Source organism: Lagopus leucura, unplaced genomic scaffold (assembly GCF_019238085.1).
Source record: "Lagopus leucura isolate 7727_CA_CO unplaced genomic scaffold, USGS_WTPT01 Super-Scaffold_100014, whole genome shotgun sequence".
Taxonomy (NCBI): Eukaryota; Metazoa; Chordata; class Aves; order Galliformes; family Phasianidae; genus Lagopus; species Lagopus leucura.
Window position 1 is genome coordinate 13,970,664 of NW_024962268.1, and position 27,121 is coordinate 13,997,784.

The following is a 27,121-nucleotide window of genomic DNA, read 5'->3' on the forward strand; positions in this document are numbered from 1 at the left end:
CAACACTCTTCAGTAGCAATCTTCATCAAAATGGAGAACTTGTCTAATATTGAAAGTGAAATGCTGTTCAAGGAGACAACCGTGAAAAGGAGGGGTGTATAATATTTTAAGATTTTTCTCAGATTAAACAAAGAAAATTCAAGCCAGAGTTTAAGATGAATTCACAGAATCACAGAATGGCCAGGGCTGGAAGGGACCTGAAGGATCATGAATCTCCAACCCCCCTGCCACATGCAGGGCCACCAACCTCCCCATTCAATACTAGATCAGGCTGCCCAGGGCCCCATCCAATCTGGCCTTGAACACCTCCAAGGACGGGGCAACCACAGCCTCTGTGAGCAGCCTGTTCCAGCACCTCACCACTCTCTCTGTAAAGAACTTCCGCCTGACATTCAACCTCAATCTCCCCTCCCTCAACTTAAAACCATTTCCCGTTGTCCTGCAGTTATCTACCCTTTCAAAGAGTTGATTCCCCTCCTCTTTGTAGGCTCCCTTTAAGGTATTGAAATTAGGTATGATTTGTGTGACTCCACTTATTGTTAAAGAAAATTTTACAGCTGTCACTTCAGTATAAAGGGTTTGTTGCAGCTCAGTTAAAATAGCATCACCATCAGAAATGACTGAGTAGCAGGATTTAATTAATGTGAAACTTGTTTGCTACAGCTGGTATGCCTTGGAAGATAATTTTGAAAAGCACCTATAAAAGCATAAATAACAGAAGGCATGACTTGTGCTTTGAACTCATTTTGATGCTTGAAGTTGGATCTCAGGGGGCTTAACGCTGTGATCTATTTTAGAGTTGCAGTCTTGCTGACCTGAAGGAGTTGTGCTGGTGGTATGGCACAACCTGAGGATCAGAACTCCTTGTTGTGGTGAATGTGACCAGCATACTTGACCAGGTGGACAGTGGCTCTGCCTGCAGTCAGGCAGTCTGTGCAAACTGTGCACGGTAGACAAGTATGATAAGCATCTCTTAGGGTGAGCAATTCTTGCCTAAAAGCAGGACAGAATTCACGCTAGGAGAATTATCATGTGTTTGCAGATGTCTTTAGAATCTCAGCTGCTTTCATGTAAAGATGTAAATGGTTGACAAAATGTGTGCATGTTTTTAAGGACATACCTTGACAGAACCAGAATTTTGCAAAGCAGTTTTTTTTAGATATTTGTATACAACCATGTTGTTTTGTAGAAAATGGTAGCTTCTTTACATGGGCATGTTTAGTAGTAGTCCTGTTCTTGTCAAGAGCACACAGTGGAGTTTCTGTGTTTTAATGGAGGAACATGCTATCCATGGCTCTGTTTTATTTATGTATCATGGCAAAAATAATTTAGAGGTATGTTTAAGAAGGAAAACAGCATTTAGTAACCTTTCTGACAATTTGAGATTTGAAGTAGAGAAAAGGTCAGAAAGGTTACACGTCTTTGGCATTTTTACACTCATGCAAAGATGTGTGGCTTGTTGTGCAAACCAGACAATGCACTATTCAGAGCACAAGGCCAGATTCTCATCTTTCCATTGGCTCTGGGGGTATGTTATATGTCTGATTTTGTTGAAGTTTTATCAGTTTTTTTTTTTGACATTCAGAGCCTCTGACTTAGGTAGTACAGAAAGGGTCACTAAGAGCTGAAAGAGTGAGAGAATGCCTAGACAAACTGTAAAGCAGTTACTTCTTTTCATTCAAGTTCCTGTGCAGAGCTGATGGAAAAATGTTGATAGAGATCAGAGAGAAAGAACCATTAATGCCTCCTCTTGCATGCAACCAATACTAATTATTCTTCTTTGTTGTGTTTTTAGGTTCCCATGACTCTTTTAGCTTCTACATCGATGAAGCCTCTCCAGTTGGGCCTGAACAGCCAGAAACAGTCCAGAACTTTGTGTCTGTCTTTGGGACAGTGGCTAAAAAGCTGATGAGGAAGTGGTTGGCTACACAGACCATGAATTTCACCAGCCAGCTGGGTGCAGGTATACGGTATTTTGATCTTAGGATTTCCACCAAGCCCAGAGACCCAGACAACGAACTCTACTTTGCTCATGGCTTATTCAGTGCCAAAGTCAAGGAAGGCCTGGAAGAGATCAATGCATTCCTTGCTGACCACCTAAAAGAAGTGGTTTTCTTGGACTTCAATCATTTCTATGGAATGCAGAAATACCATCATGAAAAGCTTGTCCAGATGCTCAAGGACACATATGGAAACAAAATGTGTCCTGCTATATTTGCCCATGAAGTAAGCCTCCAGTACCTGTGGGAAAAGGAACACCAAGTGCTGGTTTTTTATCACAGCCCAGTGGCTCTTGAGGTACCATTTCTTTGGCCAGGCCAGATGATGCCAGCTCCATGGGCAAATACAACAGATCCAGAAAAACTAATTCAGTTCCTCCAGGCATCAATCACTGAAAGAAGAAAGAAGGGCTCCTTTTTTATATCTCAAGTAGTGCTGACACCAAAGGCTAGTACAGTGGTGAAAGGTGTTGCAAGTGGTCTCAGAGAAACAATAACAGAAAGGTAAGGTTTATTTAGGTAACTTGAGCTGATTGTACTGACTGTATGTTGGTAATGCTGCTTTTCTAATTCCTTTTTACAGAGACTCCAGCAGATGTGTTTCTGCTATACTACTATGGCTAAGATTCAGAACTTTAGCATAATCCTAAAATATTTAGAGTGCAGCAGATTTAAGGAGGAACTATTTTATCTTGTAAGAAACTCTGGCATAAAAGCCTCATGAAATCATATGTGATTGGATTGGCTTCCCCCCCACAACTCCCCCGACGGCAGACTTTTAATTTCAAGTCTGCTTTCTTACCACAGGCACCGAACATATGCCCTTATATTTCTTCACACATTTGTCTGCATAGAATAGATCAGCTGCAAGGGACCTACAAAGACCATTGAGTCTGACTGCCTGACTACTTCAGGGCCAATAAAAAGTTAAGCATTTTATTGAGGACATTGTCCAAATGTTTCTTAAACACTTGACAGGCCATGGGGCATCAATCACCTCTCCAGGAAGCCCATACCAGTGTTTGACCACCGTCACACTGTCAGCCTCCTTTCCTACCTTTGATTCCCAGGAGTGGAGTGTGGTACCTCCCTCTGCTTCTCCTCCTTAAAGAGCTACAGAGAGCAGTGAGGTCACCTCTTGGCCTCCTCCAGACTGGACAACCCAGTTATTCACACCTTCTTCTCACAGGACATGCCTTCTCGTTGTGTTATGATCTCTTTTGCCTTCTTTGGGCTCACTCAAATATCTTTGCATCATTTTTATATTGTGGAGTTCACAGTATTCAAAGTGAGACTGCACCAAGATCATTTAATTTTTGATTTATACACTGGGCTGCAAGTATTGAGTAAATATAATTCTTTTTTTCATTTGCGCTGATCAGCAAAGTTCTGATTATGCAGAAATTTGCATCCTTAACTGCCTTTACTCATCTTAAAGATATATGATGTCTCTGCATACTGTCACATACAATATCATAGTTGTTAGGACTCAATTAGAGTGATTTTGCCTCCTAGCAGCCCTTCATTTATTATATTAAAAAAATTGAGGGAAGAAACTCTGTAAACCATTGTAGAGGTTGTGTATTTGGAATGCTGTGTTGACAGGCCATTAGTTCTTACATTACAAAAAAATGTTGTCTGTGCAAGACATGCATTATTTATACCTTGCTGACTTTGATAAATCACAGCCAATTTTCAGCTTAAAGGCAAGTATGTGTGACTGTGTTCTTGACAACTTGCTACTAAACCTGAAATTTAATGCCAAGGCATAAGATTTATGGTAAAAAAAAAAAAAAAAAAAAAAAAAAGTGTTGCAGAGTAGAATAATTTATAATGGGGAAGAACGACCTGTTAATGTTCTGGTCTCTGTATGGTTGCTTCTGTGCTAGGAAGGTCCACTGGGATCACTGCCTCTTCTCTGTGATGAATAGCACAATGTTTGTGATACTATGCCCTCTGAAGAAAACATGCCTCACTTTTGAGAAGAGCTGAACCATTTTTCATGACAGCTTTCCCAAGTGACTGTTTAGTAGGAAAAATCGGGACAAATGTTATCTGAAACAACAAAACACTGACACAGAAGTTTTTATAGGCAGTTTAATATGATTCACTAATGTTTGTACAATTGTACTTGCAATCATTTGTGTATCCACAGTGTGTGTTTTATAGGTTCCTTTGGGCAGGGTACCACTCGTACTGGTGAGTCTGAAGTGCACTTCCCAGTACTGAAATCCTGCTTTGCTGATGGCTTTTACCTTTAAGTCCTCACCTTGGTGTTCAGGCATTTGTTTTCTCTGGTAAACATCCTTCTGTGCGTTCTTCAGAACATAAAGTAGCACAGCTGAGAAACTACCAGGTTACTCTTGAAACTTGCTGCATCAATAAAATAGCAAGTTAAAAGAAATGCTTTGCCTACTGGAGATTCTGAGATCACAAACAAATTACTTGAAATGTGAGTAATCTGTTGGGCAGGACTACCTGACTTGTTTTTCCAAATTTTGACTGAGATGTTCACTGAATCATAGGGGTTGGACAGGATCTGCTGAAGCACATTCCGTAGAGTAGGTTACACAGGAAAACACACAGGCAGGTTTTGAATATCTCCCGAGGAGACTCCACAACCCTTTTGGAAAGCTTGTTCCAGTGTTCTGTCACCCTCCCAGTAAAGTTGTTCCTTGTGTTTTTATGGAGCTTTTTTATTTGTGCCCATTACTTCCTGTTCTGCCTCTTGGTACCATTAAAAGAGCCTGGAATAGGTTGTTCTCAAAGCAATGCCTCCTATCTATTTCCATGGAAACTACAAAAGGTACAAAGAGCACAATAACACTATTTAATAAAGCACATTCTCAGACTACAAAACATGTTTTTTCAGCATAGTCACCACAATTAGCTATGTGACAAGAGCCTGCAGGCTACACTCTTAAAAAAAAATGTGCACCAGCTCAAGTGATGCACTTTGCCTGAAATGCACCATTCACCATCTCTCTGTGCTCACATCTGCTGTTTGGTCTCCATACACATTCAGCAAGCTTCAATGAGTACAATTTTTTCCACATGGATGGAATGCATTGCTTTGGCTTCATACGCACTTCCACGTTAGACACCATGTTGTCAGGCTGTCCCTCTGCTGCCATCTGTCACACAGCAACAGAATGTAATGGAATATTGATGGGAAGGTTCAACCTCTACTGCCAAACCACCAATGTCTGCTTCTGACATCACAGGGCAACATAAGAAAATGGGAGCCATTACTTTATGAACAGACCTCATATAAGCACTCATTCCCTCTCAGCTTTCTCTTCTGCAGACTGAACAGTCCCAGGTCTCTCAGCCTTTCCTCAGCTGGGAAATGCTCCCTGCCCTTAATCATTTTTGTGGCCCTCTGCCAAAGTTCTCTTGAAGTTCTGTGTCTTTGAAATGGACACAGTGCACTCCTGATATGGCCTCACCAGAGCAGATAGAGGGAGAGAACCACCTCACCTCGACCTGCTGGTTATGCACTCTTCCTAATGCCCCCCAGTATACCTCTGGCCTTCTTGACCACAAGTGCGCACATGGTCAATCTGTTGTCCACCAGGTTTTTCTCTACAGAGCTCCTCTCCAGTGGGCCAGCCACTAATCTGTGCTAATGCATGGTGTTATTCCTCCCAGATGTAGGACATTTTACTTAGCCTTTTTTAATTTTACAAGGTTCCTCTTTGCACAAGTCTTCAGCCTGTCCAGGTCTTGCTGAATGTCTGCACAGACTTATGATGTGTCAGCCACTCCTGCCAACTTTCTGTTATCAGCAGGTTTGCTCAGGTGCACTCTAGCTCTTCATCCAGGTCACTGATGAAGATATTAAAGAAGACTAGATCCAGAACCAACGCCTGGGGAACACAGCTACAGGTCTCTAACTAGGCTCTGTGCTGCTATGACAACCCTCTGTGCTCTGCCTGTCAGCCTCAGTTCTCTGTCTACCTCACTGTCCATCTCTCTATCACCCAACTTCTAAGCTTACCAGGAAGGGGTGGTTATGGGAGCCAGTGTCAAAAGCCTTGCTGAAGTCAAGGTAGACAACATTAGATGCTCTCATATATCCACTCTGTCATAGCATCATAAAAGGCTACCAGATTCATTGAGCATGATTTCCCCTTGTTGAATCCATGTTGACTACTGATAACTTTCTGTTCTTCCACTTATTTAGAAGTGACATCCAAAAAAAGTAGTTCCATCACCTTTACAGGGGTGGAGATGAGGCTGACTGGCCTGCAGTTTCCCACATCCTCCTTCTTGCTCTTCTTGAAATAACGCTGGCTTTCCTTTAGTCTTCAGGCACCTCTCCCATTCTCCATGACCTTTCAAAGTTGATAGAGAGTGGCTTGTCAGCCACTTCTGCCAACTCCCTCAGTTCTTGGGCATGCATTCCCATCTGGTCCCATGGAACTGTGTGAGTTGAGTTTGCGTAGATCTCTGTACAGATCCACCTCGGCAAAGGGGAAGTCTTCCTTTCCACACTCTCTTATCTCCAGGGTCAGGGATTCCTGTGGGACAATCTCAGCAGTAAAGACTGAAGCAAAGAAAGTGTTCGGTATCCTCCATTACCAGGGTACTCACCTCATTCAGTGTGTCCTTTTACTGTTGACGTGCTTAAAGAAGCCTTTCTTCTTCCCTTGCCAGAAGTCTCTCCTCCCTTGCCAAATTTAATTCCAAGTCTGCCTTAGCCTTCCTTATTGCAATGCTGCATGTCCTGACAATATTCCTATAATCCTCCCAGGTGGCCAGACCCCTTCTCCACATTTTGAAGACTTTCTTTTTCCATTTGAGTTTTTCCATGAGCTTCTAAGTATCTTAAGTATGGATGTCAAAGGGACATGGCCAACCTCTTTTCAGTGATCTCTGGGGACAGGAGAAAGGGAGATGGCCATAAACTGGAGCATAGGAAGTTCCACACCAATATGTGAAGGAACTTCTTCACAGTGAGGGTGACGGAGCACTGGAACAGGCTGCCCAGGGGGGCTGGGGTTCTTCTCTGGAGATATTCAAGACCCCCCTGGACACCTACCTGTGCAGCCTGATGTAGGGAGGGGGATTGGACTTGATGATCTCTGGAGGCCTCTTCCAACCCCTACAATTCTGAAAAGTTGTGATTCAATGCAGATTCTATGCAGATCTCCTGTCACCTTTGTCTTATTTCTCAGTGATGCACAACTCAGCTTATTTCTCAGGGATCTTGAGCTCAGGAGTAGTTCTTGAGTATTCACTAAATTTTTTGGGCCTCCTTACCTTGCAAAGCTGTAACTCGTGGGATGCCTCCACATAGGTCCTTGAAGAGGTCAAAATTGGCTCTCTTGAAGTCCAGGGTTAACTGTCCTACTTACTGCCCATTTCTCTTCCATGTAAGATCCTGGACTTCACAATCTCATGGTCAGTTCATCCACAGTTGTCTCCAGCCTTCACATCTCCAGCCAGTCCATCCTCATTTATATGAACAAGGTCAGCTGCGCACCTTTTCTTGTTGGCTTTTCCACTACCTGTGTCAAACATTATATTCTTTGCACTGCAGGAACCTCTTGGACTGTGTGTGCTTTGCAGTGTTGATTTTCCAGTAAATATCAGGGTGTCTGAAGTCCCTTGTGAGAACTAATGCCTCCTACTTTCAGTTGTCTGGAGAGCACCTCATCAGTTTCCTCGTCCTAGTCAGATGGCCTGTAGTAGACACCTATAAAGGTGTCACCCATATTAGCCTTCCCTTTAAGATTTCCACTCATTCATCATTCATCCCTAGGCAGAACTTGATCCATATCAGTTGCCCTCAAACACAAAGAACAACTCCACTGCCTCATCTTTTTGCCTGTCTCTCCTAAGAAGTACATGGCCATGTGAACTCTAACTGTCTGCTCCATGTAGACTTTTTTCCCTTACTTTGCATAGCTCTTTTAACCATTACAAAAGAAAAGAACTTTTAAAATATCTCCAGAGCTAGTATTTTGTCTTTCAAGTATGGAAGTTCAAATCCTACTAGTTATTAAAAAAAGTGCAGGAAGACACAGTCTTGAAATATGTGCTAATTTATACAGAAATTGAGATCATATATTGAACTAAGTGTTGAAAGTGAAAAATCAAGTATACTCAAAACTGCACCTCATGTGATGATGATCCTGTTAAAAATAAATAGATGAGCAATTAAAGGGTGGAGACCTGATCCAGGTCTATAAATACCTAAGGTGTGGGGGGCAGAATGGCGAGGACGGACTCTTTTGAGTGGTGAGTGGAGACAGGACAAGGGGAAACGGCCGGAAACTGCAGCATAGGAAGTTCTGCACAAATGTGCACAAGAACTTCTTTACAGTGAGGTGACGGAGCACTGGAACAGGCTGCCCAGGGAGGTGGTGGAGTCTCCTTCTCTGGAGATGTTCAAGACCTGCCTGGATGCCTACCTGTGCGACCTGCTGTAGGGAACCTGCTTTGGCAGGGAGGTTGGACTCGATGACCTCTGGAGGTCCCTTCCAACCCCTACAATTCTGTGATTCTGTGAATACAATTAGTGGAATTGACAGAATTCTCTAATATTTCAGTAACTTAAAAGTATGGTAACCATACGAAAGGACTTGGGGTATATGTTCCAGCTACATGGGGCTTGCTACGTTGAACCATCTAATGATTATTTGCAGAAACGTTCAATTCTTTTCAGAACGAATGCACACATCGGATTCTGTTATCGCATGCAGGTACATTATGCATGTCCTTTTGCTGGCAGCTGCATTTTTTTTTTTTCATAAAAGAAATACTCTGTTTAGAAAATGTTTCTTTTCAGCATTTTCAAATAAAACCCTTATATGTCTCTGCTTTTCCCCTCTTCTACACAGTGGTCACTGTCACTTATCTACTTAGTTTTGAGAACAGCACGGAGTTTGGATCCTTGTGTATCCCATAAGACATATCAGATTGTTCATTACTCATGAAGATTGCAAGAACAATGGTCTGAGAGAGAAAACATGTTTTCTCTTGGTTGCAGCATCTGTCAGACTAGGAAAATCACAAGCAGATTGTATGCAGCAGTCCGTGCTCCTTCATGTGATACGAAATATTTTCCTCCTTAGCCGATGTGCTTGTTGGCAGCTCTTTAGCATGACTGCTTGTTGTGATGCAAGTCCCCTTGCTCCAGCTACAGTAGAGCAGTCTTTGATGGTGCTGCTCATGCTTTTTCAGAGCAAGCAAAGAATTTTTCCTTACTGCATCGAGACTGAGGTGGCAAGGTGAGAGGTGAAAGATACAGTTTTGTTCTCCCAAGACTGAAGTCACCAGAATTGATATTTACTGATAAACTTTCTTTATAGATATTGCTGCTATCATCAGAGATCATACTCAGTGGGATAACAACTTGAAAGAAATGAAAATTTAAAAGTCTTCCATCTTTCTACCCAGAGCAAATACAGAAGGAAAAGCTGTTTCTTGTGAACTCTTCTCACATCAATGGATCACTTCCACACAGCTTCATACCACAGCTTTTATCTGTTACTTGGATAAGGAGACTCACGTATATGTGCGTACATTACGTTCTTGCATTTGATGAAAAACTTCGAGGACTAGCAATATGTTTCTGGTGTAATGTTCTGTCAGGCACAGTTTATGTGCCAAGAAATATTCTTTGATTAGCAAACAGTATGTACCAAATGAATTACATTCCCTCTGCTTATTGAATTAACTTCACAGTGAGGCAGCTGCCTTCAGTGCATCTGAAAGACGGTTGTGAAACAACCTTTTGATGCGTGTAGAGCTGTTCTTCATACTAATGTAGTTTGTTTTCTGATTTGTAGTGAAATTACTAATTTTATTTCTGATGGGTAAATGACACTAGAGACAAGCATTATATAATCTTTGTTGTCTCTGAAGTTGAATAGTGCAGAAGGATAACAGATTTCATTTAGAGAGAAGAAAAATCTTGACGTACTTCTAAAGCTTTTGAGGAATGGAAAATAGACACATACCCAGCCTATTGTCCCTTGATTTCCAAATTAATCTCTAAGGATAATGTTCCCTACAGCTCACACATGACTAAATCTTTGACCACCATGCTAAAGCTCTTCCCTTAGCAACCAAAGCAGAAAAATAAAAAAAAAAAAAAAACTGAAATCCTGCACATGGAAACCTTTGAAGTGAAGGCAAAGCATAGATAGTATTACTAACAGAGGTGGTAAGTAGGACAAGAAGCTGTCTGGAGAAAAGCCATCTCTGGGTGCAGTCATAAACTGAGCAGGGTCATATTTAGCTAGCATATATGTGGATATTGGAAGAAAAATAATCCCTGAAATTGCAAAAAGTGCGATTTTGTGGTCAGCAACAGGGGGTGCACTCCTCTGCCAAGCCATACCTCATCCAGCTTAATTTTTAAGAGTTTCTGTGTTTCTGGAAGAGTTAGATTTTGTTGCTTTGTATCCATACAAGGCACTGACTGATGCCATTTTTAAATGGAATAAAGTGGAAAACAAGTATCAATGGAAATGGCAATTGTATTTTGCTAATTATATGAGTGCTCTGACTCCTTATAATCTTGATGTCTGCTGGCATTATGAGCTGCAGGAGAGCTGCAATTTCAGCTGAACTGTATGGGTTTACTACTTAGCAAACCCATAGCAACTCATCTTAAGCCATCAAGAGGAGAGCAGACCTAATCTCTCACTTAAGTCTGTAGTAGCAGCATGCTTTGCTATTGTTATGTTTGACTTTGAAGGCAGTTCTTTTTTTTTTTTTTTCCTTCTTTCTCTAAAAGGCACAGACTATCATTACCAGAGATTTTACAATTGAACTCTGCAATCCAGACAAATCCTTTGTATTTCTGTTCTCAGATTACTCTTTTAGCTGTTCCACAGAAGAGGAAGTCTCTGGGTTGTTACACAGACCTTGATGTCATCTGAACTGTCTAGAAGCTACATCAGTGGTCCTATACTATAAAATCCAGAGTGGGCTGTGTGTGCTCAGCTTTTTTTACTGGCAGATGTTTTAGTGGCATTTCATCTTGGGAACTTCTGTGAGTGTGGTTTTATCTGATGGTGAAGCTGGGATAATAGTAAAATGCCACAAAATAGAGGAACGTGAGATTTGTAATAATTTTATTATGGATTAGTAGAGATCTAAGTGTGTATTAACAGCATGTAAGACTTAGTCCAGAAAAGAAGACAACATACTAGTCACGAGGCTCTGTGCCAACCTGTATTATTTGATGCTTGACTTTGCGGTTTTCTGAGAGTGGCTGCTCTTCTTTTCTTCATAAAATTTCCTCCATTCGCCCTGCTTGTGACTTATGTTAAGCACCAAAACTCCTGTTTGCAGTTATAGTGTATGCTGTGTGACTGTTCTTAAAGATATTTTATGTGATACTGTCATCACACCAAGCACAGTCTGACCCTGCATATACAGAAAGCAACAAGTGTTTTTCAGTGTGAAAAGTAAACATTTATTCTCCAAGCTGATACTGAAGTTTAGTAATAAAAAGGCATTTAATACAAATTGTTGTGAATAAAAACTCAGCAAGTATCACAACATTCGTGTCTCTATATAGTGTTAGCTGTAGCACACTGCAAACCATTGCCTTTAGAACAACATAAGAATATAGAACTATTGGGGCATCATCACTTTTTAAGCAGAGAAATTCTAGACTAAACAACATGTAGTTACTATGTATTTCAAGTCTGAGGTGTCCTTGCACCTGCTCAGTATTTCTAGAATGGTAGGATGTGGACAGGAAGTTGTCGGAAAGTTTCCATCAAAGTCCTGTTACACATGCTACACGTTATACATGTATTGTTCCATATGCATTTGGTAGTGGTAAGTTCTCAGCATCCTCCAAAGCAGTAGAGAACTTTCAAGTATAATCTAGAGAGAATGCATTCACACACTCTAGAGAAGTCACTTGTTTATCTGTCTTCTACAGTGGCTATTTCTAAACTTGCTTAGTAGGCTAATGGGCCTTCAGCTGTGGAAACCATTCAGGATCCAGTATCAGTCCTTGGTATATGCTCTGTTGTGACAGAGGAGAAAGGAGAGATGGGAGCTGAAGGGATATTCTGAAAAGATCTATGAAATCAGCAGGAGCACTGATCATGGAATCATAGAATGGCCTGGGTTGAAAAGGACCACAAAGATCATCGAGTTTCAACCCCCTGCTATGTGTAGGGTCGCCAACCACCAGATCAGAGCCACATCCAGCCTGGCCTTGAACGCCTCCAGGGATGGGGCATCCACAGCCTCCTTGGGCAACCTGTTCCAGTGCCTCACCACCCTCTGTGTGAACTTCCTCCTAATATCTAACCTAAACCTCCCCTGTCTCAGTTTAAAACTTCACTGCCAGGAGATACTGGCACTTTCTAAAATGTCTGAACTGTCTTTTGAGGTTAGGAGGGGAAGAGTGAAGTGGGAAGTTTCTCACCAGAAGACAGCTGTAAATGAGTAAAATGCCTGAAATCTGTGAAATAAATTCCCAGTCTGGTCAAAGTTTTATTTAAGGTTTTCTAAGCCTGAAATTAATTTTATTTAATGCTGCCCCATGCATACAAGCAAATAGCCTTTCTGGACTGCATGTAATTAGGTATCCAGGATATAGGCTGAGCTGGTACAAAACATATAGGGAAGGCAACCTGATGACACATTTACACAAAATAAATGGCTGAAACAGGATGAGTAGAAAAAGACTTGGTAATTAGAGAAGTCAGCCAGGCAGAAGGTCTTGATGACATGCTACATTCTATATGATGCTGAACATGCATAGGCTTGGAAAATGCTTTTCTTCTGTGAAAACTGAAGTGATAGTGTTTGTCCCTAAGGGATTCATTAATGTTCGTGAAGTGAAATGTAATTCTTTCTTAAAGAGCCACAATCCTTGTGAAAGATACTGCCTTGATAAAATATATAGCTCACTTGATTTTTCTTCCATGAGCTTGGAAATGTTCATTTTGTCAAACTTCTTGTCTAAACTTTATTGCTAGGCAAAAGCTTCATTATTCCATTTTCCTCTGTCAGACTGGTTGTTTTTTTGTTTGTTTGTTTGTTTTGACGTTGGTTTTTTGTGGCTAAGGTACAAACTATATGTAATAGGAGATTGTAGAATCGTAGAATCATAAAATCTTTAAGATTGGAAAAGAACACTAAGATCATCTAGTCCAACTGTCAGCCCATCACCACCATGTCCACTAACCCATGTCCTCACTGCCACATCTACATATTTTTTGAAAACCTTCAGGGACCTCCGTGCTGCCTGTTCGTATACCTCACTACTCTTTCCGAGAAGTTTTTCCTAGTATCCAACCTGAACCTCTCCTGGCACAGCTTAAGGCCATTATCCTTCGTCCTGTCACTAGTTACCTGGGAGATGAGGCTGACTCCTACCTCCCTACATCTTCCTTTCAAGAGTATGCCTGTAATTATAATGATAGCATTGCACATATTTTTCCATGCTGTACCGTTGCTTCAGCAGAGCATAAGCTATTATAGTAAAATCTCTTTCAGTATTTATCTTATGCTAAAGAAAATAATAAAAGATTTATCTTTAAAACACTGAATGATCATTGGTGGGACCTGACCTTTGGCAAAATTTTAATTTTGAAGCTGTTGATCCAAGAGGCTTTGTAACTAAGCAACTGTCATACAGAATGTATTATGTCATAAAACAGTATTAAGATATAGAGGAGATTGAGAGCTTCAAGTCAGAGCCATGGTGACATGCAAGTACTTTCCCAGTGAAATTTTTCATTTTCTGAGCTGTAGCACAAAGGAGGAACTCTTGACATCATTTGTTTCTTATTAGGGTATTAAACCCTGCTTAGCTTTATCTTTCAAGTAGTGCCATGGTACTCTCAGTTGTGCCAGCAACTATGTAGGAAACCAAGAATCAAGAAGTGATCTGAACCTTGGGTGATACATCTTTTCGATTTTGCTGCTGGCCAGTGATGAGGGACAAGAGTAGCCCTCTGCCCTCCCCATTTGGATTTACACATTCAAATGTCAAAAGCTGGCTTCTCTCCTTTTCCAGTGGGGGCTATTGGAATCAAAGCTCCTAGGTGATGTTGTAATTCAGAAGATTTGTGCAGTAGTAGTGGACTGCACTGTTCAAGTAACCAGAAAGGGATCATTTTAGCCAGGGCATGTAGTGACCTGTTTCCCAAGACTGGAGAAGACGTTGCAAAGCAACTTGCCTCCTTGTCTACAGGACGAGTGATTCTTTGACTATTTAGAGTCAGTTCATTATGGATTGCCTTGGTTTTGCTGCTTACCAGGGCTTCCTGGAAGGAAAACAAGCACGGCAGCCCTTCTGGTTAAGGAGGATGCCTTGAAAAGTGAGTGGCCAACAAGCAGGTGGAGTCAGGATTGCACCTTAGCTGCAAACCAAAAGCAGTGACCCCTGAGTGGATCTGCCCCAAATGACCCGCTCTCACTGCTCTTCACAGGGAACAGGGTGAAAGTGGCCTATTGACATCTGCCCCTGCTCAGGACCATCCTTTCCCTGACCACCTTTCACCATTTCTTTGCTTCCACACACACAGCTTTTGCTTTGTTTAATTTCTTCCTCTTGACAGTTGCAAGCAGTCAGTCCAACAAGATTTATTTCTACTTCTGTTGCTTGTATGATGATGATAAGGATTTGGTCAATTAAAACAAAATAATTAAATCTGAAATGAGAGAGTTAACATCAGCTTTTAAAGCTGTTTCTAGTGCCACTGTGAGGAATCAGGGAAAGGGACTTACATACCTAGAGATATTTCAGGCTGTCATCAGGAGCCAGGCAAGCAGTTCTGCAGGTAACTGTGATGAATGTGTGTGAAGACTAATGTTGTTTTTCTGAAGAGCATCGCCACATGGCACAGCACGACTCTATCAGCTGAGTGACCTTATGCAGTAGTTCAAGGGCAGGACTCATCTGACAGAGATGAGCAAGATTATTGCCAAAGCCTTGCAAATGAAGTATTCTGATTCCCACTCGCTTGTCCTTGCTTAGTGCCATCCTGCTGCTGATTTCGGATCAGAAGGCATTTGGATGGTAATGATCTCTGTTGCTTGTGGCATTTGCTGCTGGCTCCTCTCTCCTTCACACAATGTTTTGTGATATTCCTGTCTGGCTGTGCTAAAACAGAAAAGACACAAATGCAGCTGAATGGTCACTTCTTGGTAGAAGACTTCTTTCTTTGTACACTGCAGCCTGAGGAGCATTTATGGAAGTCGTATGACATGCGGTGATCATTTGTTGTCTTTTTTTTCTTGCAAGCTATTTCTCATGAGAGTTATAGGGAGGCTACTTCTTGGAAAAATATATTCCAGCTCAGACAGGACTTTCCTTTATTCTACAGCAGCTGAAAATGCACTGTGTGGACCAACCACTGGCCAACTTAATGTAATTCCCTCTCAGTAATCTTCTGCAGCTTTACAGACAGCACTGACCATACTGTATGCCTGCTCCTGCACTGAGTCGTTCTTCTCAGGGTGTGTTGCTTTTGTGGTACAGATGCACAGCAGCTGGTGGGGAAATTTTTGCTTATTGATTTAGTTATTTGTTTATTTGTTCTTCATTTGCATTTTAGTTTCTGCTGTGTGCAGCTGGGTCTGTATGTCATAAGATCAGGAGCCACTGCAGTAACCCTTCACTTGTGTGACTGACATGACAAATATGCCTTGTCTTCTGCTGGTGGATCACAGCTCACACTCAGAAGGAGAAAGGGATGCCCTCTCTGTTGTGGTGTCTCTCTACCCTGGCTTTACTCTTCAGTTTATTGTTCTTGTGTTCTCCAAAATCCTTTGTTACAAATTTATAAGCTGTATAAAGCTTATTTCAGTTTACCTTTACCATGATGGTCTATGATATGGCTTGTTTCATTTCTGTTATAGAAACCCAAGTTCATCAGTGTGAAGTTTCATTAAATAAAATATGAGCTCAGTTCAAAAGTTGTAAGTATTACTGGAAAAATGAGACTTTTCACAATGTCTGGTTCTTTTTACTGTGAATCAGAACCAGAGGAGCTCTCCAGATCATCATTTGCTCTTGGAAAACCTTGGTCACTTCTTCTTTAAAGGCTAATTTGAGATCACGTCCATGCTACATTAGTAAATATTTTATTTCCTCCTTTTAATATTTTGGCCTACACTTGTTAGTTCTGTTGAATGTGGCAGTAGGTGCATGTTTGTGTTGAATTGTTTCAATCTAGTGATTACAAAAAAAAATTGTTCCTTTTGCCATTGGTGCAGCTTTGTATTGAAAATTACTGGTATCTTAATCTACCCTATTTTTTATGACTTCATGTTTCAGTGTTTTTCTCCGAGGAGAAGTCTACTTTACAAAAACAGTTTATGTCAAAACATTTCAACTTTGTGCTCTTATTAATTCCATCTTGTCTTCAGATTTATGTTACAGTGTTAATTGTATTATGTAATGCTGTTACTATACACACAACTTTCATTTTTGTATTCAGAAATAGATTTTGAAATTTATGTGGTAGGAAAGGCCAACACCGTTGTATTTGCTTTCTAATTTGAAATAGAAGCATGTTTTGAAATGCAGGAGTTTCTCACAGAACAGAAGTTCTTGGTCTCACGCCAGAACTGTGTAATACCACAAAGGATGTCTAGCACTGAAATGACCAGTCTTTGCCTTCCCCTGGACATCATTGTTTGCAAATGACAAACAAACAAATCTAGAGACTCTAGCATATTTTTTTCTCATTTCTACTCTACATTTTCCTTTTGCTCATGACTGTTGTGAATTACTGTCTTACTTTTTAGCTACTGGCCAAGCAAAACAGCATTATTGTTAACAATAGTAATTTACCTGGCATACATGATAATGAATGATGTAAAAGGATAAGGTTCTTCAGGGAGAATCTACCATCTAAGTAATGTGAGGCACATTTCCAGGACCTTTACTTTCTTGCAGGAAAAAAATCATCAAAACCTGCTGCTTATATTTTAAACTTCAGCCTCATTACTTTGTCCAAGAGTAAAACAGACTAGCTGTCCATTTTAATATTTATGATGACTTGAAACCATCTCAGACAGCCTAATGGTAGATGTAATACAAAGTCAGTAATATGCAGTGTGAAAGAGTCTAATGAAGATGACTTAGCCTTGTGAGAAAGCTGAATTTTGCTGTTGATCAATTTTGCCAGTGATTGCATCATCACTGAGCCATTTCAAGACTGATAGCTGTAAGACCAAATTTTAACAAAAAATGACTGTTAGCATTTTGTTATAAAATCTGTCAGTAACACATATTAGAAAGAGTGGCTCAAAGTTCAGGAAAAATACCTACCAGACTGGCATAAATAGATTTTGTTCCATCCAGTGGATTCCACAGCCCAGTGCAATACATAAACTGTACCACCATTACTTCAGCAACAGGCCTTTGTGAGTTGGCTAAAATTAACAGTACTAACCATGGTTATCTTCGTGTTAAGTTCTGCTTTGTTTATTCACTGTGGAGCTTGGAAGCCAGTTTTTTATCCAGTAGATAGTAAAAACCAAAACTAATATGAAAACATTTTCCCCTCTTTTTCAGCCTTACGTATTTTCACATGTAATATGACATATGAATGCAAAAATAAATTTTAATATGAAAAATCAAACCTGACAATATTAACAAGATTTCTGTGCTGAATGATCTGTCTGCATTTGTACAAGTTCAGGGCTGATCTACTGGAAAGGGCTCTGTGAAAAAGGAGCTGAGTGTCCTTGTGGACAACAAGTTGACTATGAACCAGCAGAATGTACTATTGTGGCAAGGACAAATGGTGTTGTGGTGGCATTAGGAACAGTGTGTGGCCAGCAGATCAAGAGAGGTGATCATCCCCTTCTATTCTGTCCTGGAGGCCACATCCGGAGTAGCATTCAGTTCTGGGCTTCTCAGTTCAAGAAGGATGGGGATCTTCGAGGGGCCTGGAACATCTTCCTTATGATGAAAGGCTGGGACTGTTAAGCCTAGAGAAGAGAAGTCTGAGGGGGATCTTATTACTGGTTATAAATACTGACAGTGCAGAAATCAAATGGGTGTGAACAGGCTTTTTTCAGTGGTGCAAAGCGACAGGACACAAACTGGAACATAGGATGGTCCATTCAAACATGATGAAAAACATCTCTTAGTTAAGAAGTCCGAACAGCCTGCCCATGGGGGTTGTGAAGTCTCCTTCTCTAGAAATATTCAAAACTCGCTTGGAACTTCCTATGTAACCTACTCTAGGGAACATTCTTTGTTGGAGTAGTTGGACTAGATGATCCCCAGAGGTCTCTTCTAATCTCCAAGATTCTGTTTCTAGGTTTGCACAAGCTTCAAGAGACCTCTGAACAACTGGATGAACTCTGCTCTGTAAGGCCAAAAGCCTGGGATGCTACATGATCCATTCTGCGGCCTGAGTTTCCACTGTCTTAACTGTGAGGATTCCTCTTGCAGCCTTCTTAGAGTTGGGGTAAACATCTTAGAAAAACTGAATACAACCAAAGAGGAGAGTGAACTGTATGGTATAATTGCTAAATGCATAAGCATTGCACATATTGAAACAGATCTGTGAAAGCAATGTTTTGTAGTGGAGAACAGCAAATGTAGCATCCCCATCTAAAATCGGTAGGGAAATGATCGGAGCCTCCATAACCTTTTGAGAGAAGATTTGACCATAGATCTCAACAAGAAAGAGGTGATAATTAAAGATAGAAAGATTAATGGAAAGTTTGATAAATGTTGATGAGGTTTTTGAGGTGGATTGCAACAACCTTTCTTGATTCATTTTTGTAACTAATTTTATGAAAATTTTACAGGAAAACTGGATTGCTGCATTTCATTAATGCAGCAAGTAAAGTGTAAAATAGGTTATCATCAAGGGAAATGGAATTTAAAAATCAGAAATGGAAGTGCAATTGGTTGGAAGTACCAGATGGAGGAGAAGGTAATGGTACTGTTCCTTATAGAGACTGCTGATCTTTAGTATTTCCACGAAGGACCCTAGGTTCGACTATATGAATTTGCTGTTAACATGATTTGATTGTCATCATAGTAGAAAAGTAACATACAGAAGGAATTGCGTGACCTTAGGATCTACAAAATTTAGAGATGATCTGGAATGGGAACATGCTCTGGTAAGGTGGAATACAATCATCTGGGGAAGCAAGGCAAGGTGTAGTGTCACTTGCGGCTGGATAAAGCTAAGTCCTCAGTGGAAAATGTCTGGGAAAATGGGCGGCATCATCTTGATATGCACCAAGGCATTTCCAGCACTCACAGGAAGGCTGCGATGATGTTGCCTGAGGTGCTGGTAGGGCATCTTTGGATATCCTGTGCAATTGTGATCATTCCTGTGCTGGGAGTAGGTTAAACCTGGAACAGGTGCAAGAGGGACTATTCGGATAACTGGGAATGTATTGCTGGAGACATGGGACTGCTTGTCTTGTTTATCCTTGCACAATGAAGCCTGAGAGGCTATGTGATTACTGTCTATAAATATCACAGGAGAATAAATACCAGGGAGGAAAAATAGCAGTTTAGGCTAACGGCCAGTGTTCTCGCAACAGAAACAGGTATAAACTGACTAAACAAATTTAGGCTGGAAGAGAAGGGCTTCCTGCCATCAGATCAGTGAAGTTTTACAACAATCTCAGAGAAGCAGGAGTAAGAAAGCTGACTGCTTATAAGATTAGCTTTATCAGCCTTTGAATGAGGAGAGAGATAATTAGTTGGCAGATTCCTCCCAGCTTTCTTGTTTAGATGAACACAATGGCTTCTAACCTGAACTTGCAGAAGCAGCTGTGCATTTTCTTGTACATGTAACCTTATTCTTCACCAAAGATGGAAGGGCAGGTCAGCACAGTGCATCCTCTTTCTGCCTGGGCTGCTCATGTCTGGTCTCCTGACAGAAGGAAACAGGCACGCTTGCAGTATTCATTCACAGCCCCACTGGTTACTGAGAAGTTGGGGCCCTGCCTGCATCAGGAGACAGAACTTGCCAGTTTGGAGGCACGTTGTCAGAAAGAGCCTCAAGAGTATGTCTCCCCACTTGGGACCAGAGCAATCATTTCTTCTTGTGGAAGAGCAGTCACTTTTATGTTTTATTTCCTGGATACTTTGGCATTGTTGTAGTTGACAGCTGACACACTGGAGGGTAGGGATACTATTCAGAGGGGCCTGGACAGGCATGATATGTGGCCCCATGCCAACTTCATGAAGTACAACAAAGCCAAGTGCAAGGTCCTGCACCTGGGCCAGGGCAATCACATACAGGCTGGGCAGAGAATGGATTGAGAGCAGACCTGAGAAGAAGGATTTGGGAGTGTCAATTGATGAAAGATTTAACATGAGCTGGCAATGTGCATTTGAAGCCCAGAAGGTCAACCGTATACTGAGTTGCATCAAGAGAAGTGTGACCAGCGTGTCGAGAGAGGTGATTCTGCCCCTCTGCTCTCATGAGACCACTTCTGGAAAACTGTATCCAGTTCTGGAGCCCATGGAGCAGTTCCAGAGAGGGGGCACAGAGACGATCAGAGGGCTGGAGTACCTCCTCTGTGAGAATGGGATGAGAGAGCTGGGATTCTTCAGCCTGGAGAAGGCTCCAAGGAGACCTTATAGCAGCCTTCCAGGCCCTGAAGGGTGCCTACAGGAAAGCTGAGGAGGAATTTTTTTTAAGGGTTTTTTTTTTAATGGCATGCAGGGACATGAGAAAGGAAAATGTTTGTAAATTGGAAGAGCAGGGTTGTGAATGCTCCCTCCCTGGAAGCACTCAAGTCCGGGGGTGGGGTTTTGAGCAAATTGGTCTAGAGGGATATGTCCCTGCCTATAACAGGGGTTTGAAACTAGTTGGTTTTAAAGGTCGCTTCCAGCCCAAACCATTCTATGATTCTATGATACAGGACTCGATGGAATGCTTTTGGCTTGTTGGTAATGGGTTGTAAGGAAAACAACCAAAAGGATTGAGGCTGTCTGTAACTAGGGATGGGAGTAGAGGGAATGGCCTCAAGTTGCACCTGGGGATGTTGAGGTTTGATGTTAGGAAAAGTTTCTGCTTCAAAAGAGCAGTGCTGGAGGGGGCTGGGAGGTGGTTGAGTCATCATCCCTGGAGGTGTTCCAGAAACAGTAAGATGGTACTGAGGGACATGGTTTAGTGGGGAAATATTGGTGGACGGTTGGACTAGATGAGGCATGCATGCAGCCCGCCACAGCTCTCAATGCAGCCTATCCCCTCTCCGCGATTTAAGGGCAACTGCTCTTCTCTGCTGAGCAGCTCCAGGCATGCATCCATTGCTCAGTAACAGCCAGTGAGCGCATTGTTAACTCTGTGTCAATGCAAAGCAAGGCGCAGGGAAGACAGTGATGTGCAGTGCTGACTCAAGTGATGGCAACTAACTGTATGCGTGTTGATACATTGGCTAAACACAAGACAAGCAAGAACAGCAAAGAATATGCAGATGTTTTGATAAAGGAATTTGAAAAGAGAATCACAGAATCATGGAATCTTTAGAGTTGGAAGGGATCTTTAAAGGTCCTCAAATCCAACTCCTCTGTAACAGGGACATCCACAGCTCAATTAGGTGCTGAGAGCCTGGTCCAGCTTGGCCTTGAAAATCTCCAGGCTCCCACCACATCTCTAAATTCCAGTGCCTCACCACCTTCACTATGAAAGACTTTTTCCTTATACCCCACCTAAATCTACTGTCTTTAAGTTTGAAACAATTTCCCCTTATTCTATCACAATAGACTCTGCTTAAGAGTCCGTCCCCTTCTTTCCTGTAGCTCCCCTTTAGATACTGAAAGGCCGCTCTCAAGTCACCCTGGAGCCTTCCCTTCTCCAAGCTGAACAACCCCAGCTCTCTCAGCCTGTCCTCGTAAGGGAAAGTGTTCTAAGCCTTGGATCAATTTTGTGGCCTTCCTCTGAACATGTTCCAACAGGTCCATGTATCTCCTGTACTGAGGAAGCCACATTTGAACACAGTACTCCAGGTGAGGTCTCACCAGCACCGAGTAGAAGAGCAGAATGACCACCTACACCTTGCAGGCCATGCTGCTCAAGCCTGTCCAGATCCCTCTGTAGGCATCCCATCCATCCCTCGGGTGTGTCAGCTACATCCCAGCTTGGGGTTTCAAGACTGCCAGAAAAAATGTCATCAATTTATGTTTGCAGGACCATTTTCACTTGATATAAATACATGACCTGCACATTTTCAGATGAAATGTACAGAGCTGCAATCAGATATTAAACTCAGAAATCTGATCATGTCTCTACTGGTCTTTCTGAATTCCTTTCCAAATTCTTAGCAGAGAAGAATACTCTTTGCTTTACAGTTACGTCTTATTCATGTCATTGCTTTTTGCCAGTATACACATTTTGAGCAATTATTGTCAAGGATGAAGTACTGGAAGAGTAAAATTCCTTCAGAAATCTCGATAAACACCTTGAAACCTTACTAAGAATTGCAGCCACCACCGTCAAACCAGACCAGTATGTTAGTTTCACAGAAACAAGGTCAAATAGCCTATTTGTTTTATGTTTTTGTTCCTCTCTCTTTCTTTAAATGTCTTAAGAAAAATAATTCAAGTTAAAATGTTTTGTTACTTGTATTAACAATATTGTATATTTTGCGATGGTTGCTCTGGAAGTAATGCCTCCTGTTTTATTATATTAGCCTATGATGTCAGAGGTGGATACTGGTGGTATGGCAGAAGAGGCTGAGCCTTCCCACCAATATTCCTTTACATGTTGTTGCTGTGTGACAAATGGCAGCAGAGGGGCAGCCTGGTGCAATAGTGTCTGACTGTGAAGTGTGTATGAAGCAAAGGTCTGTCACTGAATTCTTCCTACAGAAAAATTGCATCCACTGACATTCACTGATGCTTAATTGTTATTGAAACCAAACAGCAAATGTGAGCACAGTGAAGCTGTATCACAGAGTCATATCGTATCATAGAATGGCCTGGATTGAAAAGGACTACAGTGATCATCTAGTTTCAGCCCCCCTGCTATGTGCAGGGTCACCAACCACCAGACCAGGCTGCCCAGAGCCACATCCAGCCTGGCCTTGAATGCCTCCAGGGATGGGGCATCCACAGCCTCCTTGGGCAACCTGTTCCAGTGCCTCACCACCCTCTGTGTGAAAAACTTCCTCCTAATATCTAACCTAAACCTCCCCTGTCTCAGTTTAAAAACATTCCCCCTTGTCCTATCACTATTAACCCATGTAAACAGCCGTTCCCCCTCTGTTTGTATGCTCCCTTCAAGTACTGGAAGGCCACAATGAGTTCTCCCTGGAGCCTTCTCTTCTCCAAGCTAAACAAGCCCAGTTCCCTCAACCTTTCCTCACAGGAGAGGTGCTCCATCCCTCTGATCATCTTAATGGCCCTCCTCTGGACTTGTTCCAAGACCTCCTCATCTTTCTTGTGCTGGGGCCCCAGACCTGGATGCAGCACTCCAGATGGGGCCTCACAAGAGCTGAGTAGAGGGGGACAATCACCTCCCTCTCCCTTCTGGCCACTCCTTTTTTAATGCAGCCAAAAACACAGTTGGCCTTCCAGGCTGCAAGTGCACACTGCTGGCTCATTCCAGCTTCTTCTGTATGTGCTGTTTCAGCAGTGATGTCAGTGAGTCAGATTGTTATGAGCAAAGTATGCACGCTCTTGTTCATTCCTGGAAAAAATGCATAACTTCTGATTGTGTTGAAAAACAGCTGAGAATTTTCTCTATTGAATTGTGTTACTATTCGCCTTATATAGGTTGTTGTTTGCATGGAAATAAGTGGGAGGCATTACTTTCGGAGCGATCTAAGTATATGTGGCCCAAAACAACCTGTAGTTGGTAAATGCAGTCCAGGCAAGCCAACAGATTGGGTACCCATGGGCTAGATGATCTTGGAGTCTTTTCCAACTTTCCATATTCTATGAATACTGCTGCTGCTAAATGCTGCACAGCTATGCTTAGGATACTATTTAATGGATATTGCCCCTGGGATACAATTGATTAATAAGGCTGATTTTGGTAAGTGAAGTCAAAACTAGAAGCCAGAAAATGTATAATGGATAATAATTTTCCTCCTGTGAGATAAAGCAGTTGTTGTAGCAAAGAGTCGGGGTTTGAAGGTCCTGGACTTGCACAGCTTGGTCTGGCTGCTGGACTGGCCTTTGCGATGACTTTTTCCGTTCCAGCTATTCAGCAACCACTCTGCACTCAAGGCTGCTGTGTACCATTCACCAGTCTCACAAAAAGATGAGTTATAGTTGCTAAGCCAGATCAGATGCTTTCTAGACGCCAGTGGAACAGCATGAACCAAAGTGAGCATGAAAGCTCAAGTCCGTAACTAAGACCCAAACAAGACCTTTGTACTGATTGTCAGTTCTTCATTTTGTTTGCTGTTTATATAAGGTTTAAAATGTGCTCTAGAGAACAAACATGGCAAGCAATGACAGCAGTGTAATAAGAGTTTAGTACTGTGTATCTGTTTGATACAAAACAATAAAATTAGTTTTGGACATAAAGATTGGTGGAAGGAAATGGAGGGGTTTCAGTGTGTATAAGAGGATGGTTGCTCATATAAAGAAAAAGCAGTAGGAAGTAGACAAAGTTGTATCTCAGATGAAGAGGCGTACAGCAGAGAGGAATTTTGATGCTGAATGGAAATTTGCTGGAAAAAAACAATTTTTGAGAAGCATTGATGTTATTTTTGAAATTAGGTCCCAAGTGATAAGTAAATGAAAGTGAAGAAAATGAAAGTAGGAGAACATTTTTTTCTTGATATTTTCTAATTTAATATTTTAGAAATATTGAAATGTTTTGACAAATTCAAAGTAGCTCTTTTAAAACATCTCATTTAAGATTATTTGAATTTTAAAAGAGCGAAAGTTAGAGACCACTGTTTAATTGGCTGTGTCGAATATTAGCTGGATGCTTAATTTTTTCAGTTAACTGAAAAACTCTGTATGTTCCTATATGATTTTGTCCCCTACTATGTTACTTCCTGTTTTTTTATTCACTCAAATCAGAGCTGTAATTATTCGCAATTTCTATTACTTGGATGTGCTTCTTCTGGAAAAATGGCTATTTCCTGTGCTTTTTTTTCTAAGGCAATAATTTTTGTAACCATTTTCCATTTCAGCTTTGTTGGGTGGATTGCTTCATTGTGATTGGTATGTCTGTGGGTAATGCATTGTGTAACACTGAGCAAGGTGCTTGGCAAACAGCAGTGCAGTTTTGTATACTTTGCTAGTCTGTTCTTTGCCTCTGCAGACTCCTTGTAATATTGCTTGATGGAACAAAAAAATTAGAACCACTTAGAGCAGTTTGATTTGAAAGGAAATGGAAATTGCTTTGTTCTGTATTCAGTAGCAAAAGATTCAAATAGAGAGATTTAGTTTAATTTTGAAGCATCTACAGGTGCAGGGAAAAAAAAAAACCTTAATTTTTCAGGCTACATAAATGAAAAAAATCTACATTTTATCTTTTCCATTACGTAATTTGGATTTCTTGTATTGTCTGTTTCACTGGAAACATCAGTGTTATGCAAATTTATGTTATAGGTCATGCAGTAAACTGATAGCGCTGGCAACTCAAAGTGCCTTAAGTATTGTGCCTTCCACTTAGCTTCTCTGCTTTCCTTGAGAGTGATGTGTTTTTTTTTTTTTCTCATTTTTTCTAGTTATTCAAAACAAGTTTTTGTTCAGAACTGCGTTGTTTTTTCACTCATGCTGCAGAGTTATGGCAGGGTTAAATACTAGTGAAAATTCCCACCAGTGGACCCAATCTTATTCTCTATGTCTAATTTCAGGATATTTCTTCCATGCACACCCGTTTTTTTTTTAATTATTTACTGGTGTTCACTGCCATTTAGTCTCATCTTCCTTGCATCATTCAAGTATTAAATGCTGTAGAATTTGAGTTTTTAGCAAGGGGCTGAGCCATCAGGGACAAGTGAAACCATCAACTGGGGAGTAACCTCCAGCTCTGCACCTGGAGGAGAGCTCTTCGGAATGTCTCAGGCATCACATGGTGGCAAATCTTGGCTGAGTCTGCTGGAGGAAGCATTGGCCGTGGACAGTCTAGGATGGCAACAGCTTATTTACAGATGAAACTCAGCAATTGCTTCCTATCCTGGGTGTAAATCACTGATGAATAAGTCTCTTTTTGTATATGCTCTCTGCCCTTGCCTGTGTCGGTAGGACTTCTGAAACCAGGTTCTGTGTGTCCCTTAGAGGAAGCCAGTCTTTTAATTTGTCTTCCTGGACACGTGTTGGGAACTGTGATACCACGTGAAGCCATGAGTTGTACTAGTGTATATCCATGTCATGCGTGATGAGTGTTAGTAGTTGAATTTCAGCTGATACCATTACCTAACAGCCAAAATTTGGTATTGGGTAGAGATGAGTATGTGAGCAAAGTGTAGGAGAAATAAGCTAACATGAATGAAATGAAAACAGTCTGCTGGTGACTGGTTTCAGGTTGAGGGACAGAAATCAATGAGATGAGATACAGATGACACAGGTTCTTGGGGTCCTTTCCCCAGCACAGTGCAGGACCCAAGGTTGAGGAGCCCTGGTGAGGTGCCTTCATTTGGCTCCTTGGCATCAAAGTTATAGAAGTTTCTGCTCAGCTGGCTTGGCAGATGGCCAAAGTTAGAAAAAGTTGTCATTTTGTCTTACAGTGAAGCCAGTGCTTTTTATACTTTTGTGCTTGCGTGTTGAAGAAAACACAAGTTTTCTTCCTCCATTTCAAGAATTAAACCATTTACATCTGTAATTGATTGTTTCTTTGGATGTGAATATTTAATACTGCTGCACCAACTATAACATGCTTTTATACTGTTTTATACTGTTTTATACTATATTAAAGTTTTAAAATGCCCTCCGAAGCCAAAATGGCATCCAATTTTTTTTCTATTTTGATTACATTTTTTCTATTTTTATTATAATACTTAGGATATCAAATGATTAAAAAGGATAGCCAAATTAAATAAATTGAAATTTTGAGTAGAAATGAACACGATGTTAAAAATTAATCATTGAAGACTTTTCTGTTGTCTTATTGTTTGTTTTCTTTTAGGCTTCCTCTTCCCTGACTAGTTTCCATAAGTTCAGAGCAAAAAGGATTCTCACATACTGTGATTCCAGGCAGTGGGGTTGTAAAACAAATGCCATCTATCAT

The 27,121-nt window shown here is 41.3% G+C and overlaps 1 protein-coding gene across 1 annotated transcript in view; it reads left to right on the top strand.

Annotated features, from left to right (window-relative positions):
* PLCXD3 (phosphatidylinositol specific phospholipase C X domain containing 3) overlaps positions 1-27,121 on the top strand; it is a 100,039-nt gene that overhangs the window by 57,051 nt on the left and 15,867 nt on the right. The window contains exon 2 of the mRNA XM_042875533.1: positions 1,796-2,504. Coding sequence (XP_042731467.1) covers positions 1,796-2,504 — 709 coding nt within the window. The remainder of the gene's footprint in view (positions 1-1,795; positions 2,505-27,121) is intronic.